The sequence below is a fragment of the Salmo trutta genome, chromosome 1 (genome assembly GCF_901001165.1).
Source record: "Salmo trutta chromosome 1, fSalTru1.1, whole genome shotgun sequence".
Taxonomy (NCBI): domain Eukaryota; kingdom Metazoa; phylum Chordata; class Actinopteri; order Salmoniformes; family Salmonidae; genus Salmo; species Salmo trutta.
In genome coordinates, this window is record NC_042957.1 from 49,412,717 (window position 1) to 49,430,400 (window position 17,684).

At 42.3% G+C, this 17,684-nt stretch overlaps 1 protein-coding gene across 1 annotated transcript in view; it reads right to left on the reverse strand.

The window, feature by feature from the left end:
• LOC115198398 (protein tweety homolog 3) overlaps nucleotides 1-17,684 on the reverse strand; it is a 73,996-nt gene that overhangs the window by 39,749 nt on the left and 16,563 nt on the right. Inside the window, exon 2 of the mRNA XM_029760307.1 lies at nucleotides 4,462-4,631. Within this exon, the coding sequence (XP_029616167.1) occupies nucleotides 4,462-4,631 (170 nt within the window). The remainder of the gene's footprint in view (nucleotides 1-4,461; nucleotides 4,632-17,684) is intronic.

The window sequence follows — 17,684 nt, forward strand, 5'->3', positions numbered from 1 at the left end:
TTAAATGAAGAATGTCAAATGTCACGGTATATACTTGTATGTAGGAATGTCTCATCATGGATCATTTTAGTTCATTCAGACAAAGCCTTTTCAATGTTAAAATAGGTCTATACATTTTTGCAGCAAAAAATGTACACTCACAAATAATCAAAAACTAACGTTCGATCGATTAAATTGGGCCCATCCCTAGCACAGAACACATGAATTATACAATAGCATTAAGCACAGAGACTAGTCTTGCTCAATTCATGATACCTCCGCTGCTTATTATGGGTTGTGCTCCTTCCCAATGGGAGAGACCCTCTCAGCCTGTGAAAGGAGGGCAGGGCGAAGTGAGTTTTCGATGAATCTCTTCTCCCTACAAGCATAGACGGGAGTCGATAAGACTCCCACAGCCGGGAATAAATATTTTCAGCTGCCTGGGCTTGCAGAGACTTGCATCATGTGGATGGATTTGTTCTCACAGGAGGGCCAGGGCCAGAGAGGCGGGCAGAGAGACTCCAGAAGCTCCCTGTTAAGGCAGCAGCAGGTGCAGACGGTCATTACTCACTGGGGGTTCAGGGAGGACAGATATCCATCATTCAGATTCAGCCAGAGATGCAATTACAGTTCAGGGAGAGGTACCATCCTCCATCTCGGTCACAGCGCCTTGAAACAGAAGGCTGGGAAGTGCCTCCCACAGACGGATGGAGGGAGACTGAGGTGAGAAGACGAAAAACCCTTCATCAGTCATAAATACTGGGCTGTGCCCCAGACCTCAGACACTACAGAGTGGCTATTCTGACCAATAGCTTTGTCTTAAGAGATCACTCACATATCGAAAAGGAAGGTTTCTCTAGGAACTCTAGGTCCATTATTTTGACAGACAGCACTGTTCATTCACTTATCTGTCACTGCCACTCAGAACATGTCCCTTTGTGAGACCCAGGGATTCCAAAGCTTGTCTGTGTGACTGCGGGTGGACTCGCCTGCCGTTCTCCCAGACAGCCGTGTAAATCATTGGTTGGGAGGGACTCTGGAAGGAAGGACTCAGAAACAGACAACAGTTTGGTCTGGTTTCCCACTGTACTAGATACAGAGCTACTCTTTGATAGTGAAAGGGCATATTGTCCTTAGCATTTACCCCAATGTGATACTTTGCCATCCCATTGAAGTATACTGTACAAAAATATAAAACGCAACATGTCAAAGATTTTACAGAGTTACAGTTCATAGAAGGAAATCAGTCAATTGAAATAAATAAATAATCTATAGATTTCACATGACTGGGCAGGGGCGCAGCCATGGGAGCCATGCTCAGCCAATCAGAATTAGTTTTCCCCCACTAAAGGGCTTTATTACAGACAAATACTCCTCAGCAAGGTACTGACAAATTCTATAAAATGTTGTTGGAGGTGGCTAATGGTAGAGAAATTAACATTAAATTATCTGGCAACAGCTCCGTTGGACATTCCTGCAGTCAGCATGCCAATTGCATGCGCCCTCAAAACTTGAGACATCTGTGGCATTGTGTTGTGTGACAACACTGCACATTTTAGAGTGGCCATTTATTGTCCCCAGCACAAGGTGCACCTGTGTAATGATCATGCTGTTTAATCAGCTTCTTGATATGACAAAGGAGAAATGCTCACTAACAGGGATGTACACAAATTTGTGCACAATATTTGAGAGAAATAAGCTTTTTGTGCGAAAGGAAAATGTTTGGGATCTTGTATTTCAGCTCATGAAACATGGGACCAACACTTTACATGGGACCAACACCAGTATAGTAGGCCATCTAGTGTGATTAGCTCTGCAAGACTTACACTTTTGCAGAATTCTTGGGGTAGCCTAATTCCTGAAAATACACCATTTTATTGTCATTCAAAGGGTTCTAACTCCAAACCACCAGAGTCCTTGAGTATCCCTCTGCCTGCTCTGAGCCAGTCCTCTGGGTCTTCTTCTGTGTCCTGAGTTGGCTTCTGAGAGAATGTTGCCATGGAAACTAGCGGGGGCTCATTTGTCACATGATTTCAGTTTGAATGTGGGAAATCCTTTGTTTCCCTAACTTTTTCATGACTTTCCAGTACATTGCTTGAGGACTACCTGCAGAGACGAGGCCTCACAAGCTCACGGCTATCACGTCTATCCCAGAGCATAGGGACGTTGGCATGGTGTTTGGTAAGGAAGCAACATTTCAGACAGAGACGCTGAAAACTGGCATGATTCTATGGCAATTTTGACTGCAGTGCAGCGCAGGAACTTGCATATACCAATGATGCAAACTAAAAGCCTAAATATGGACGGCTGGCCATTAAAACAAGTTGTGGTTCAGTCTAGAGCTGTTCAACAGCTGACTTCCCTAGTTAAGTAAAGGTTCAATAAAATAAATAAAAATAACAGCTGAGACCCATCACATGACCACAAACATTTTTTCTGTGTAACTCTTCACTGTTCATAATCATACAGATTACACGGCACAACAACGCCTCTCCAACTTCCTCGTTCCACTTATTCAGTGGCATCAACTTACTCTCTAAATAGAATCAATATGTCCTCGTCTTCATAATAGCGTCTCTCAGTCAGACAACGACCACTTCATCAGCTTTAAACAAATCAATACCACTCCCACTATAATTCATCCACATATTATGTTCATCCAGGAAGTCACAAGAAACTCATTGAGAATCCCAGAAAGACCTGGCTTTTCCTTAATTAGGCCTAGTTAGACTAAACATGTGTGATTTTTATTGCAGCGTTATATATATATATATATATATATATATATATATATATATAAGTATAATAGTTAGATAACCTAGACTAAGAAAGGAAAGCTAATAGCCTGGAGATAAAAAAAGTAGCAGTGACTGAGGGTTATCCATAAATTCTAGGGGGTCTAACGGTTCCCCAAACCCACGGTCCGGTACATATTGGGGTTTTGAAGTCACGTTTCAGTTTGGTTTCGGTACAGCGGGAAAATTAAATGCTATTCACAATGTTCCTGGCATTGAATGTTGTGACAGAATTGTTATGTTGGGCCTCTCAAGTTTCCACTCTGATATGTGAGAGGTGGGATTTTACCTGTTGTGAAGTCGTAAATACCAGCTGGATGCATTCATGTGATTTGAATTCGTTGAGAAACGCCAAATTGGCTAACGGCCAACAAGCCGCGTCAACCATAAACTAAATATACCATGCCTGTAAACAAATTAGAAAGTAAAAAAATAATAAATCGATAGATTTTTATAAATAATGTTTTGCTGTTGCATTTAAGGTCATTTCCTTAGTAGGTGATATTAGAGGTCCCCATGTGGGAGAAGTGGGTGCTCAGGAGGGCCGTTCAAGTGGATTTCTCCCAGTATGTATAAAATATACCCTTCCCTCTTGGTTATGAACCATGATAGCTGCTCGAGCACTTTTACGAGGGGCTGAAACCCCCCGTTCTCAACCACCGTGAATGGACGCATGTCCGCGGCTATAAACCGAAGACAGTAAAAAATAAAAAACAGTCTACCAATCGCTCTTGGAATTTCTTTGGCCAGGTCAGAATCAGCTGCCAAAGAATGCTTGAATGCAGAGGGGAGACGATGTTGTTATTTCTTAGCGTTTCTGTCTTGCTCCGGTATTCTGGGGTGTCAACATGAGGTGTTGGCAGCTGCATAGGCTATTCTCCTTGAGCGGAACGACACACTGTTAAGCATTTATCCACAACTCTCTGTCCATCCGCGCTGGAATCTGCTAGGAAACCAAAATGTTCCCAAACTGGAGATTTAAACAATGAATGAAGATCCTCCAATTCTGGTTAACCAACCACAGCACTCACCATCATACAAAAATAATTAACTTATACGCCTCACAAAAGGACAGTTTGATATGATTAAAACGTGCGCAAGGGCTCTAGCTGTTTTAACGGAATAGCCTGAAATGTACTCAAGAGACATAGGTCCAGTGTTTTTATTTTGGACTGTAAATATCTTTTATGTATTCATTCGGGTTCACAGTATGGACCGAACCGAGGTCTCTGTACCGAATGGTTCGGTACGAATACATGTACCGTTAAACCCTTAATAAATTCCCTCCAGCAGACTATGCGTGTGGTCTTAAAACCAGTCACGTATGACACTGTGGGTGGTGCTCACTCATCTCAGAGCAAGACTGCTGGCAATGTGTTAGATAAAGGCATCAAGGAGGAGATTAAAAAAAGCACAAACTACTCCATCATGCATGAAATACACTTATGTTTGTGCACTACAGGGCCAATCGAGGAGGTTAAGGGGTGATGGTGAACATGGATAATCCGAGGAGGTTAAGGGGTGATGGCGAACATTGCTAATCCTTGCATTGTCGTCTGAAGTCCCAGGCGTTACATGTTGAAATTAGAGATGGCCCACCTCATTACAGCTAGGCCTGTATTTTGGTTAGTGAACCAATGGTCTGTTGAGTGATCAGAGCCTTATGTCTTTCCACGTTGGGACTCACCTGCAGACGAGCGTGGCGATGATGACACACCAGGCGGTGCAGCAGCAGTCGGCGTTGGGCTGCTCCTCGCTCTTCTTCCGCCGGCAGCACAGCCAGAAGGAGTAGAAGAGCAGGAAGAGGAGGTCCAGGGCCAGGCAGGCTAGAGCCACGCCTCCCAGCAGCAGGATGGACTGAGGGGGGAACAAGAGGACGATGAGACGTCATCGCACACACATAATGACTAATAGCAACGGAAAGCTTCGCGGTTATTACACACATACAGCCGCTGTTGTATCTATGAAAGATTTCAGAGAGACTATGTAGAATGTAGAGATGCAGGAGACAAGCATCCAGGATCCATTTTGTGGTCCTAGAACTAATTTACTGCATAGCTGTTGCCTGTTGGAATGATATTGGGGGAAAGGGGATACCTAGTCAGTTGCACAACAACGCATTCAACCGAAACGTGTCTTCCGCATTTAACCCAACCCTTCTGAATCAGAGAGGTGCGGGGAACGTCCACATCATCAGAGCCCGGGGAGCATTTGTTGTTGGGGGTTAACTGCCTTGCTCAAGGGCAGAACGGCAGATTTTTCCACCTTGCCGGCTCGGGGCTTCAAACCAGCGACCTTTTGGTTACTGGCCCAACTCTCTAACCGCTAGGCTACCTTGCGCATCCAGTCTGCATGGAATGAGAATCTACTAAAGCAGATATACACTCTGACCACCCAGAGGAATCACATGGTAATGAGATGGTCTCTCTGATTATTAGCTATGCCCTTTGGCTCGTTATAGCTCATTTACACCAGATCACAGTTAATTAACGGTTATCGTCATAACTTTGAGAATAACGGAGAAGGCAGAGGAGAAAAACCTCAAGCCTCATTAAAACTCCCCATCAGGAAAAGCACATCACCACCACAAGACACATACTCTGACAAAGCCTACAGAAACCATATAATCCTAGTTCCGATCATCATCACACATGAATAATGTGTGTTTCCCTGGCCTCATTTTGATGTTTCACTTAAAGCCAGTTCTTATAATATAGGGGAAGGCCACAATGATTTCAAATCAAGCCCAAATTTCATACAGGATATATCCATTATGATGATTCATAAAAACAGAAGTTACTGTAAAGCATAATATGCTCCCAATCTGTCTGCTGTACAGTAACTTCAGTCTTATGATTCATCGTAATGGATATATCCTGTACGAAATTTGGGCTTGATATCAAATAACTTGATTTTTGTGGACCCAGTGAACTCCTGTTTCCATGTGAGCACTTCAAAATGACTGGAATCTTTTGACGCTCACAAGCTGCCATCTTTCCCTTGCAATGTGTGCAAAGTATGTCTCACCTACTCTGTGTGGGCATACAGTACGGGGTGCTGGTGAGAGAATTGTGTTGGCTCAGGCCAGACCAGAGAGCTTGTGACTTTATAGGAAGTGGGGAAAAGAGAGTCAGGGTTCGTGTGAGGAGGCAAAGTACTTCTCCACCAGAGGGACAAGAGAAATGTCTGGAGTGGAGTGACACAGTCAAAGTCTTGAGTGACCAGGGCCCTGGGGGTGACTGAGTGGAAGGCCACTGTCGTTTGGGCTTAGCACCGCTCACTCGCTCTTTACTGCTGTCAGATGTACATTTGCAGTGATTTGCCCATTGCAATACTGTATATGATTAAAATGCCCAGATAGCAGTGGTAATTATTTGGCTTCACTACCTCATGGATATCAAGTTAAGAACAAATGTGCATAGGAAATGGTCTTTTAGATTGTTCTTCTCCACCTTTTCCTGTTGTTGTAACGCCTTAAATGAGAATTTATCCAGTATTACCGCACGTTCCCTCAACAACAGCCGCTCTGAGCTCCTTTGAAATAGGAATTTCCAAAATGCAAGACAGCCCAGCTCCTTTGGGCAAATGCTAAATAAGGATGTAATTTTAGGCGCTGCCGGGCTCCAGTCTTCTGTTCATGCGTGCGGACAGTGGAAAGCGAACATAAAAACAAAAGCATTCCCCCTAAAATGGAACAGTAGATAAAGGGAAATGAAGGCTCTCGAAGTAAATCCATTAAGACTTCTTGACTTTAATGCGTTTTTAGATGCATTTACTTATCTAGCCCATCTCAGGCAAAAAGGCATTAATTCTTGCACAGGAAAAACAAAATAGACTTTATACTGCCAACTGTATGCCAAGTAAAGATTGTTTAGAAAACAAATAATTCACAGTCCTTAATTGAAAAAGGATATTCACAGAAGCTGGTAACTATCCGTTTTTATAAACTGGGTGGTTTGAGCCCTGAATGCGGATTGGCTGACAGCTGATTGGCAGGCACTCCGTGTTGTGTCGAGATTAAGAACAGCCATTAGCCGTGGTATATTGGCCATATACCACATCCCCCTGTGCCTTGCTGCTTAAATGAACAAATTATTTTGGATGGTGTTAAATGAGTGTCGGGTTACTGTTTATTATCTATCTGGCTGCCTAGTCACTTTACCCATACGCATATGTACATATCTACCTCAATTACATCGTACCCCTGCACAGTCACCCAGTGTATACAGCCAAGTTTTTCTATAATGTCTCTTTTTACTTTCTCTGCGTTGTTGGCAAGGACCTGTATGTAAGCATTTCACTGTTGTTTACGAAGCATGTGACAAATAAAGTTAGATTTGATCATTGTAACCAATTGAGCAGAGCTAGTTATGAGCTTTATAAAGCAGGAATCAACCATCAAGAGATGATTTGGAGTGTGCTATAGTGGCAAAGCCTCATCTCAGAACACGGAAAAGAGAACAAGGGTCTATGTGGAAACTGCCAACTGGTTTAAAAGAAAGGCAAAAGCGAACGGGAAACGGAAAGCTGCAACTGAGCAGGAATGCAGCTAAAACAAGCCAATCTGGGAGCACGGACAGTATCAATTAAGATATGACTGCTCCCCTGTTTTAGCCTAATGTCGAAAGGATAGCAAGAGCTTGTCTTCTCTATTGGCAGTGTAGCCTTCTCATCTTGGAGTGTAAAATCATAATCAGCAAGACAATTTATGTAGGAGTAGGACACTTTATTCACCCACAGGTAATGTGGATCAAAATGATAAGTGGGTTCAATACTGACGTAAAGTCCTGGCTGGGCTGCGAGGTAGATGTCATATGGTCTGGGATCAGATCTTACGATATAGAGCTTTGATGTGAAAAGGCACCCATCTGGAAATCTGAGGGTGAACGTGCGTGTGTTTCAGAGAGCGAGAGAGAGATTTATTTTCCCTTTTGTACTTTAACCATTTGTCCATCGTTACAACACTGTATATATACATAGTATGACATTTGTAATGTCTTTATTCCTTTGGAACTTCTGTGAGTGTAATATTAACTGTTAATTTTAATTGTTTATTTCACTTTTGTATATTATCTACTTCACTTGCTTTGGCAATGTTAACATATGTTTCCCATGCCAATGAAGCCCCTTGAATTGAATTTTTTATTTTACCTTTATTGAACTTGGCAAGTCAGTTAAGAACAAGTTCTTATTTCCAATGACGGCCTAGGAACAGTGGGTTAACTTCCTTGTTCAGGGGCAGAATGACAGATTCGTACCTTGTCAGCTCGGGGATTCGATCTTGCAACCTTTCGGTTACTAGTCCAACGCTCTAGCCACTAGGCTAGAAAGAAAGAAAGAAAAAGAGAGAGAAAGAGGTGAAGAATAGAGCGCGAGCAAGTGAAAATGCGAGCTGTTTGAGTAATGAAAAGGTGTGTCAGAGTGAACGGGTGAACTAACAAACTGAATAGCTTAAGGGAACTAGCTTAGGCTAAATATGACCAAACAGAACCAGCATAACACCTATTATCAAATGCATCTCACGGCCTGATGACATGTTAAGTATTGTGCTAGAGAAACGGGTCTATTGCTGAGTACTGTAGGTCCAGCACCGGTCCCATACTTCAGCCTGCAGCACACAGGGAGAGGGCAGGCACTTCATATGTAGTTCACACAGTCCTCTCGCTCACATTTGGATTCCTGTGGGGGAATACAGGCTGGGAGGTCATTGTAATTACACAGATTTCGATCCAGACAGTTTTTCTTCCCCTAGTAGTCGGATATATTAAACAGGAAAATAACGGCACTCTGGTTCTCTAAACAGATGCATTTTTCAGTAAGATCAGCCTAATGGGCTGCCCCTGGGCTCTCGGTGAATAGAGGCCTCTCCATTGAAGCGCTTTATTGAGACGGTTTCCCCACCCTGGAGAAACAATATCTGAACTCAATTACAGTATCTCACTGAGCTCCATCTCCTGGGCAGCCATCTGTGTTACCTAGTGATATTATACCACTACTTCATGGATACACTGTGCAAACATTTTAAAATACTACATATGCTGAAATGCAAGTACGGAAAATTGATACAGTGAGTGGTTAAATAAATGGAAAATAGGAAATGTCACTGTCTGACTAAGTGAAGTTCAAAGGGGCTGGAGAGGAGCTGTACCATCCTGTGAACAGGATGTTGGCATTGTTTCAACCCCTTCTCATCTTCCCAGCTTCAGATCCAAGATGACGGGAATTCAATGCTGACTAATACTGACCTTCTTCAATTTAAAAGTCATTCTCTACCTTTTAGTCATGATTTCTTTCATTTTCACTCCCCATTGTCAAGAAAAGGAAATGGTCCTTGTTTTATGGTGCGATTCAAATTTCAGGAACGGGAGTTCCGTTTTTCCCATACCGGTTGTCAAAAGAGCAAATCGTGGTCCATATGTGGTCCATTAAAGGGCACTTAAGTATGGCTTTGAATTAGACACATTGCCATGAAAGAATAGCAGACCCAAATCACAAGACAAGAAGGGAAGAGAGGAAGTAACACATGCTGACTCAACTGTCTACTTTGTCCTTCACAATCAGGTTTCACTTCCAGGTCAAATTCCCCACATTCAAAATGAACTGCTTGATGAACATATGCAGACGGATGCCGTGACAAACAGCCTGTTTCCTGTAACAGCTAGGAGTCTTGTGTCACACCAGGCGAACAAGCTGACATAGCACACAGGCGAACAAACAGATTAGCACTAGAGGTCAACCGATTATGATTTTTTTCAACGCCGATACCGTTACCGATTATTGGAGGGCCCAAAAAGCCGGTACCGTTTAATCGGCCGATTTATTTATTTGTTTATTTGTAATAATGACAATTAGAACAATACTGAATTAACACTTATTTTAACTTAATATAATACATCAATAAAATCAATTTAGCCTCAAATAAATAATGTTGGAAAACAAAGTGTTGGAGAAGAAAGTAAAAGTGCAATATGTGCCATGTAAAAAAGCTAACGTTTACGTTCCTTGCTCAGAACATGGGAACATATGAAAGCTGGTGGTTCCTTTTAACATGACTCTTCAATATTCCCAGGTAAGAAGTTATAGGTTGTAGTTATTATAGAAATTATAGGACTATTTCTCTCTATACGATTTGTATTTCATATACCTTTGACTATTGGATGTTCTTATAAGCACTTTAGTATTGCCAGTGTAACAGTATAGCTTCCGTCCCTCTCCTCGCTCCTACCTGGGCTCGAACCAGGAACACATCGACAACAGCCACCCTCGAAGCAGCATTACCCATGTAGAGGAAGGGGAACAACTACTCCAAGTCTCAGAGCGAGTGACATTTGAAACGCTATTAGCGCACACCCCACTAACGAGCTAGCCATTTCACATCGGTTACACCAGCCTCATCTTGGGAGTTGACAGGCTTGAAGTCATAAACAGTGCACTGCTTTGCGAAGGACTGCTGGCAAACGCACGAAAGTGCTGTTTGAATGAACGCTTACGAGCCTGCTGATGCCTACCATCGCTCAGTCAGACTGCTCTATCAAATCATAGATTTAATTATAACATAATAACACACAGAAATACGAGCCTTAGGTCATTAATATGGTAGAATCCGGAAACTATCATCTCGAAAACAAAACGTTTTTCCTGTCAGTGAGATACGGAACCGTTCCGTATTTTATCTAACGGGTGGCATCCCTAAGTCTAAATATTCCTGTTACATTGCACAACCTTCAATGTTATGTCATAATTACATAAAATTCTGGAAAATTAGTTCGTAACGAGCCAGGCGGCCCAAACTGTTGCATATACCCTGACTCTGCGTGCAATGAATGCAAAATGACATAATTTCACCTGGTTAATATTGCCTGCTAACCTGGATTTCTTTTAGCTAAATATGCAGGTTTAAAAATATATACTTCTGTGTATTGATTTTAAGAAAGGCATTGATGTTTATGGTTAGGTACAGTCGTGCAACGATTGTGCTTTTTTCGCAAATGCGCTTTTGTTAAATCATCCCCCGTTTGGCGAAGTCGGCTGTCTTTGTTAGGAAGAAATAGTCTTAAAAGTTTGCAATGAGCCAGGCGGCCCAAACTGCTGCATACACCCTGACTCCGTTTGAAAGAGAAGTGACACATTTCCCTAGTTAAAAGAAATTCATGTTAGCAGGCAATATTAACTAAATATGCAGGTTTAAAAATATATAATTGTGTATTGATTTTAAGAAAGGCATTGATGTTTATGGTTGGAGCAACGTGTACCTAAGCGATTACATGCAACGCAAGACAGGCTAGATAAACTAGTAATATCATCAACCATGTGTAGTTAACTAGTGATTATGATTGATTGATTGTTTTTTTATAAGATAAGTTTAATGCTAGCTAGCAACTTACCTTGGCTTCTTACTGCATTCGCTTAACAGGCAGGCTCCTCGTGGAGTGCAATGTAAAGCAGGTGGTTAGAGCATTGGACTAGTTAACCGTAAGGTTGCAAGATTGAATCCCCGAGCTGACAAGGTAAAAATCTGTCGTTCTGCCCCTAAACAAGGCAGTTAACCCACCGTTCCTAGGCTGTCATTGAAAATAAGAATGTGTTCTTAACTGACTTGCCTAGTTAAATAAAAGGTTAAAAAAAATATATAAGAATTTAAAAAATAAAATAAAACATTTTTTTATTTTTTTATTTATTTTAATCGGCCAAATCGGCATCCCAAAATACCGATTTCCGATTGTTATGAAAACTTGAAAATCGGCCCTAGTTAATCGGCCATTCCGATTAATCGGTCAACCTCTAATTAGCACACTGTTGCCCTTTTCCACTTCCTGTGCATCACGGCACATCATTAGATGACACTATGTAAAGACAAAGTAAATGGATAAATACAATTTCATTTTTGGCTAATGTGCAAACACTACCACACCAGGGACATAAAAAAGGTTTTGTTCACATAGGCTACCGATTTACACGCGTGAAATGTGTGAAGGCTACCGGTGCTTCTTTTTTTATAGGGCACGCGTCATAAAAACTACATTCAAAAGTTTGTTGTTTTATTAAATGAAGAATGTCAAATGTCACGGTATATACTTGTATGTAGGAATGTCTCATCATGGATCATTTTAGTTCATTCAGACAAAGCCTTTTCAATGTTAAAATAGGTCTATACATTTTTGCAGCAAAAAATGTACACTCACAAATAATCAAAAACTAACGTTCGATCGATTAAATTGGGCCCATCCCTAGCACAGAACACATGAATTATACAATAGCATTAAGCACAGAGACTAGTCTTGCTCAATTCATGATACCTCCGCTGCTTATTATGGGTTGTGCTCCTTCCCAATGGGAGAGACCCTCTCAGCCTGTGAAAGGAGGGCAGGGCGAAGTGAGTTTTCGATGAATCTCTTCTCCCTACAAGCATAGACGGGAGTCGATAAGACTCCCACAGCCGGGAATAAATATTTTCAGCTGCCTGGGCTTGCAGAGACTTGCATCATGTGGATGGATTTGTTCTCACAGGAGGGCCAGGGCCAGAGAGGCGGGCAGAGAGACTCCAGAAGCTCCCTGTTAAGGCAGCAGCAGGTGCAGACGGTCATTACTCACTGGGGGTTCAGGGAGGACAGATATCCATCATTCAGATTCAGCCAGAGATGCAATTACAGTTCAGGGAGAGGTACCATCCTCCATCTCGGTCACAGCGCCTTGAAACAGAAGGCTGGGAAGTGCCTCCCACAGACGGATGGAGGGAGACTGAGGTGAGAAGACGAAAAACCCTTCATCAGTCATAAATACTGGGCTGTGCCCCAGACCTCAGACACTACAGAGTGGCTATTCTGACCAATAGCTTTGTCTTAAGAGATCACTCACATATCGAAAAGGAAGGTTTCTCTAGGAACTCTAGGTCCATTATTTTGACAGACAGCACTGTTCATTCACTTATCTGTCACTGCCACTCAGAACATGTCCCTTTGTGAGACCCAGGGATTCCAAAGCTTGTCTGTGTGACTGCGGGTGGACTCGCCTGCCGTTCTCCCAGACAGCCGTGTAAATCATTGGTTGGGAGGGACTCTGGAAGGAAGGACTCAGAAACAGACAACAGTTTGGTCTGGTTTCCCACTGTACTAGATACAGAGCTACTCTTTGATAGTGAAAGGGCATATTGTCCTTAGCATTTACCCCAATGTGATACTTTGCCATCCCATTGAAGTATACTGTACAAAAATATAAAACGCAACATGTCAAAGATTTTACAGAGTTACAGTTCATAGAAGGAAATCAGTCAATTGAAATAAATAAATAATCTATAGATTTCACATGACTGGGCAGGGGCGCAGCCATGGGAGCCATGCTCAGCCAATCAGAATTAGTTTTCCCCCACTAAAGGGCTTTATTACAGACAAATACTCCTCAGCAAGGTACTGACAAATTCTATAAAATGTTGTTGGAGGTGGCTAATGGTAGAGAAATTAACATTAAATTATCTGGCAACAGCTCCGTTGGACATTCCTGCAGTCAGCATGCCAATTGCATGCGCCCTCAAAACTTGAGACATCTGTGGCATTGTGTTGTGTGACAACACTGCACATTTTAGAGTGGCCATTTATTGTCCCCAGCACAAGGTGCACCTGTGTAATGATCATGCTGTTTAATCAGCTTCTTGATATGACAAAGGAGAAATGCTCACTAACAGGGATGTACACAAATTTGTGCACAATATTTGAGAGAAATAAGCTTTTTGTGCGAAAGGAAAATGTTTGGGATCTTGTATTTCAGCTCATGAAACATGGGACCAACACTTTACATGGGACCAACACCAGTATAGTAGGCCATCTAGTGTGATTAGCTCTGCAAGACTTACACTTTTGCAGAATTCTTGGGGTAGCCTAATTCCTGAAAATACACCATTTTATTGTCATTCAAAGGGTTCTAACTCCAAACCACCAGAGTCCTTGAGTATCCCTCTGCCTGCTCTGAGCCAGTCCTCTGGGTCTTCTTCTGTGTCCTGAGTTGGCTTCTGAGAGAATGTTGCCATGGAAACTAGCGGGGGCTCATTTGTCACATGATTTCAGTTTGAATGTGGGAAATCCTTTGTTTCCCTAACTTTTTCATGACTTTCCAGTACATTGCTTGAGGACTACCTGCAGAGACGAGGCCTCACAAGCTCACGGCTATCACGTCTATCCCAGAGCATAGGGACGTTGGCATGGTGTTTGGTAAGGAAGCAACATTTCAGACAGAGACGCTGAAAACTGGCATGATTCTATGGCAATTTTGACTGCAGTGCAGTCAAAAAATAAAAAACAGTCTACCACAACAACGCATTCAACCGAAACGTGTCTTCCGCATTTAACCCAACCCTTCTGAATCAGAGAGGTGCGGGGAACGTCCACATCATCAGAGCCCGGGGAGCATTTGTTGTTGGGGGTTAACTGCCTTGCTCAAGGGCAGAACGGCAGATTTTTCCACCTTGCCGGCTCGGGGCTTCAAACCAGCGACCTTTTGGTTACTGGCCCAACTCTCTAACCGCTAGGCTACCTTGCGCATCCAGTCTGCATGGAATGAGAATCTACTAAAGCAGATATACACTCTGACCACCCAGAGGAATCACATGGTAATGAGATGGTCTCTCTGATTATTAGCTATGCCCTTTGGCTCGTTATAGCTCATTTACACCAGATCACAGTTAATTAACGGTTATCGTCATAACTTTGAGAATAACGGAGAAGGCAGAGGAGAAAAACCTCAAGCCTCATTAAAACTCCCCATCAGGAAAAGCACATCACCACCACAAGACACATACTCTGACAAAGCCTACAGAAACCATATAATCCTAGTTCCGATCATCATCACACATGAATAATGTGTGTTTCCCTGGCCTCATTTTGATGTTTCACTTAAAGCCAGTTCTTATAATATAGGGGAAGGCCACAATGATTTCAAATCAAGCCCAAATTTCATACAGGATATATCCATTATGATGATTCATAAAAACAGAAGTTACTGTAAAGCATAATATGCTCCCAATCTGTCTGCTGTACAGTAACTTCAGTCTTATGATTCATCGTAATGGATATATCCTGTACGAAATTTGGGCTTGATATCAAATAACTTGATTTTTGTGGACCCAGTGAACTCCTGTTTCCATGTGAGCACTTCAAAATGACTGGAATCTTTTGACGCTCACAAGCTGCCATCTTTCCCTTGCAATGTGTGCAAAGTATGTCTCACCTACTCTGTGTGGGCATACAGTACGGGGTGCTGGTGAGAGAATTGTGTTGGCTCAGGCCAGACCAGAGAGCTTGTGACTTTATAGGAAGTGGGGAAAAGAGAGTCAGGGTTCGTGTGAGGAGGCAAAGTACTTCTCCACCAGAGGGACAAGAGAAATGTCTGGAGTGGAGTGACACAGTCAAAGTCTTGAGTGACCAGGGCCCTGGGGGTGACTGAGTGGAAGGCCACTGTCGTTTGGGCTTAGCACCGCTCACTCGCTCTTTACTGCTGTCAGATGTACATTTGCAGTGATTTGCCCATTGCAATACTGTATATGATTAAAATGCCCAGATAGCAGTGGTAATTATTTGGCTTCACTACCTCATGGATATCAAGTTAAGAACAAATGTGCATAGGAAATGGTCTTTTAGATTGTTCTTCTCCACCTTTTCCTGTTGTTGTAACGCCTTAAATGAGAATTTATCCAGTATTACCGCACGTTCCCTCAACAACAGCCGCTCTGAGCTCCTTTGAAATAGGAATTTCCAAAATGCAAGACAGCCCAGCTCCTTTGGGCAAATGCTAAATAAGGATGTAATTTTAGGCGCTGCCGGGCTCCAGTCTTCTGTTCATGCGTGCGGACAGTGGAAAGCGAACATAAAAACAAAAGCATTCCCCCTAAAATGGAACAGTAGATAAAGGGAAATGAAGGCTCTCGAAGTAAATCCATTAAGACTTCTTGACTTTAATGCGTTTTTAGATGCATTTACTTATCTAGCCCATCTCAGGCAAAAAGGCATTAATTCTTGCACAGGAAAAACAAAATAGACTTTATACTGCCAACTGTATGCCAAGTAAAGATTGTTTAGAAAACAAATAATTCACAGTCCTTAATTGAAAAAGGATATTCACAGAAGCTGGTAACTATCCGTTTTTATAAACTGGGTGGTTTGAGCCCTGAATGCGGATTGGCTGACAGCTGATTGGCAGGCACTCCGTGTTGTGTCGAGATTAAGAACAGCCATTAGCCGTGGTATATTGGCCATATACCACATCCCCCTGTGCCTTGCTGCTTAAATGAACAAATTATTTTGGATGGTGTTAAATGAGTGTCGGGTTACTGTTTATTATCTATCTGGCTGCCTAGTCACTTTACCCATACGCATATGTACATATCTACCTCAATTACATCGTACCCCTGCACAGTCACCCAGTGTATACAGCCAAGTTTTTCTATAATGTCTCTTTTTACTTTCTCTGCGTTGTTGGCAAGGACCTGTATGTAAGCATTTCACTGTTGTTTACGAAGCATGTGACAAATAAAGTTAGATTTGATCATTGTAACCAATTGAGCAGAGCTAGTTATGAGCTTTATAAAGCAGGAATCAACCATCAAGAGATGATTTGGAGTGTGCTATAGTGGCAAAGCCTCATCTCAGAACACGGAAAAGAGAACAAGGGTCTATGTGGAAACTGCCAACTGGTTTAAAAGAAAGGCAAAAGCGAACGGGAAACGGAAAGCTGCAACTGAGCAGGAATGCAGCTAAAACAAGCCAATCTGGGAGCACGGACAGTATCAATTAAGATATGACTGCTCCCCTGTTTTAGCCTAATGTCGAAAGGATAGCAAGAGCTTGTCTTCTCTATTGGCAGTGTAGCCTTCTCATCTTGGAGTGTAAAATCATAATCAGCAAGACAATTTATGTAGGAGTAGGACACTTTATTCACCCACAGGTAATGTGGATCAAAATGATAAGTGGGTTCAATACTGACGTAAAGTCCTGGCTGGGCTGCGAGGTAGATGTCATATGGTCTGGGATCAGATCTTACGATATAGAGCTTTGATGTGAAAAGGCACCCATCTGGAAATCTGAGGGTGAACGTGCGTGTGTTTCAGAGAGCGAGAGAGAGATTTATTTTCCCTTTTGTACTTTAACCATTTGTCCATCGTTACAACACTGTATATATACATAGTATGACATTTGTAATGTCTTTATTCCTTTGGAACTTCTGTGAGTGTAATATTAACTGTTAATTTTAATTGTTTATTTCACTTTTGTATATTATCTACTTCACTTGCTTTGGCAATGTTAACATATGTTTCCCATGCCAATGAAGCCCCTTGAATTGAATTTTTTATTTTACCTTTATTGAACTTGGCAAGTCAGTTAAGAACAAGTTCTTATTTCCAATGACGGCCTAGGAACAGTGGGTTAACTTCCTTGTTCAGGGGCAGAATGACAGATTCGTACCTTGTCAGCTCGGGGATTCGATCTTGCAACCTTTCGGTTACTAGTCCAACGCTCTAGCCACTAGGCTAGAAAGAAAGAAAGAAAAAGAGAGAGAAAGAGGTGAAGAATAGAGCGCGAGCAAGTGAAAATGCGAGCTGTTTGAGTAATGAAAAGGTGTGTCAGAGTGAACGGGTGAACTAACAAACTGAATAGCTTAAGGGAACTAGCTTAGGCTAAATATGACCAAACAGAACCAGCATAACACCTATTATCAAATGCATCTCACGGCCTGATGACATGTTAAGTATTGTGCTAGAGAAACGGGTCTATTGCTGAGTACTGTAGGTCCAGCACCGGTCCCATACTTCAGCCTGCAGCACACAGGGAGAGGGCAGGCACTTCATATGTAGTTCACACAGTCCTCTCGCTCACATTTGGATTCCTGTGGGGGAATACAGGCTGGGAGGTCATTGTAATTACACAG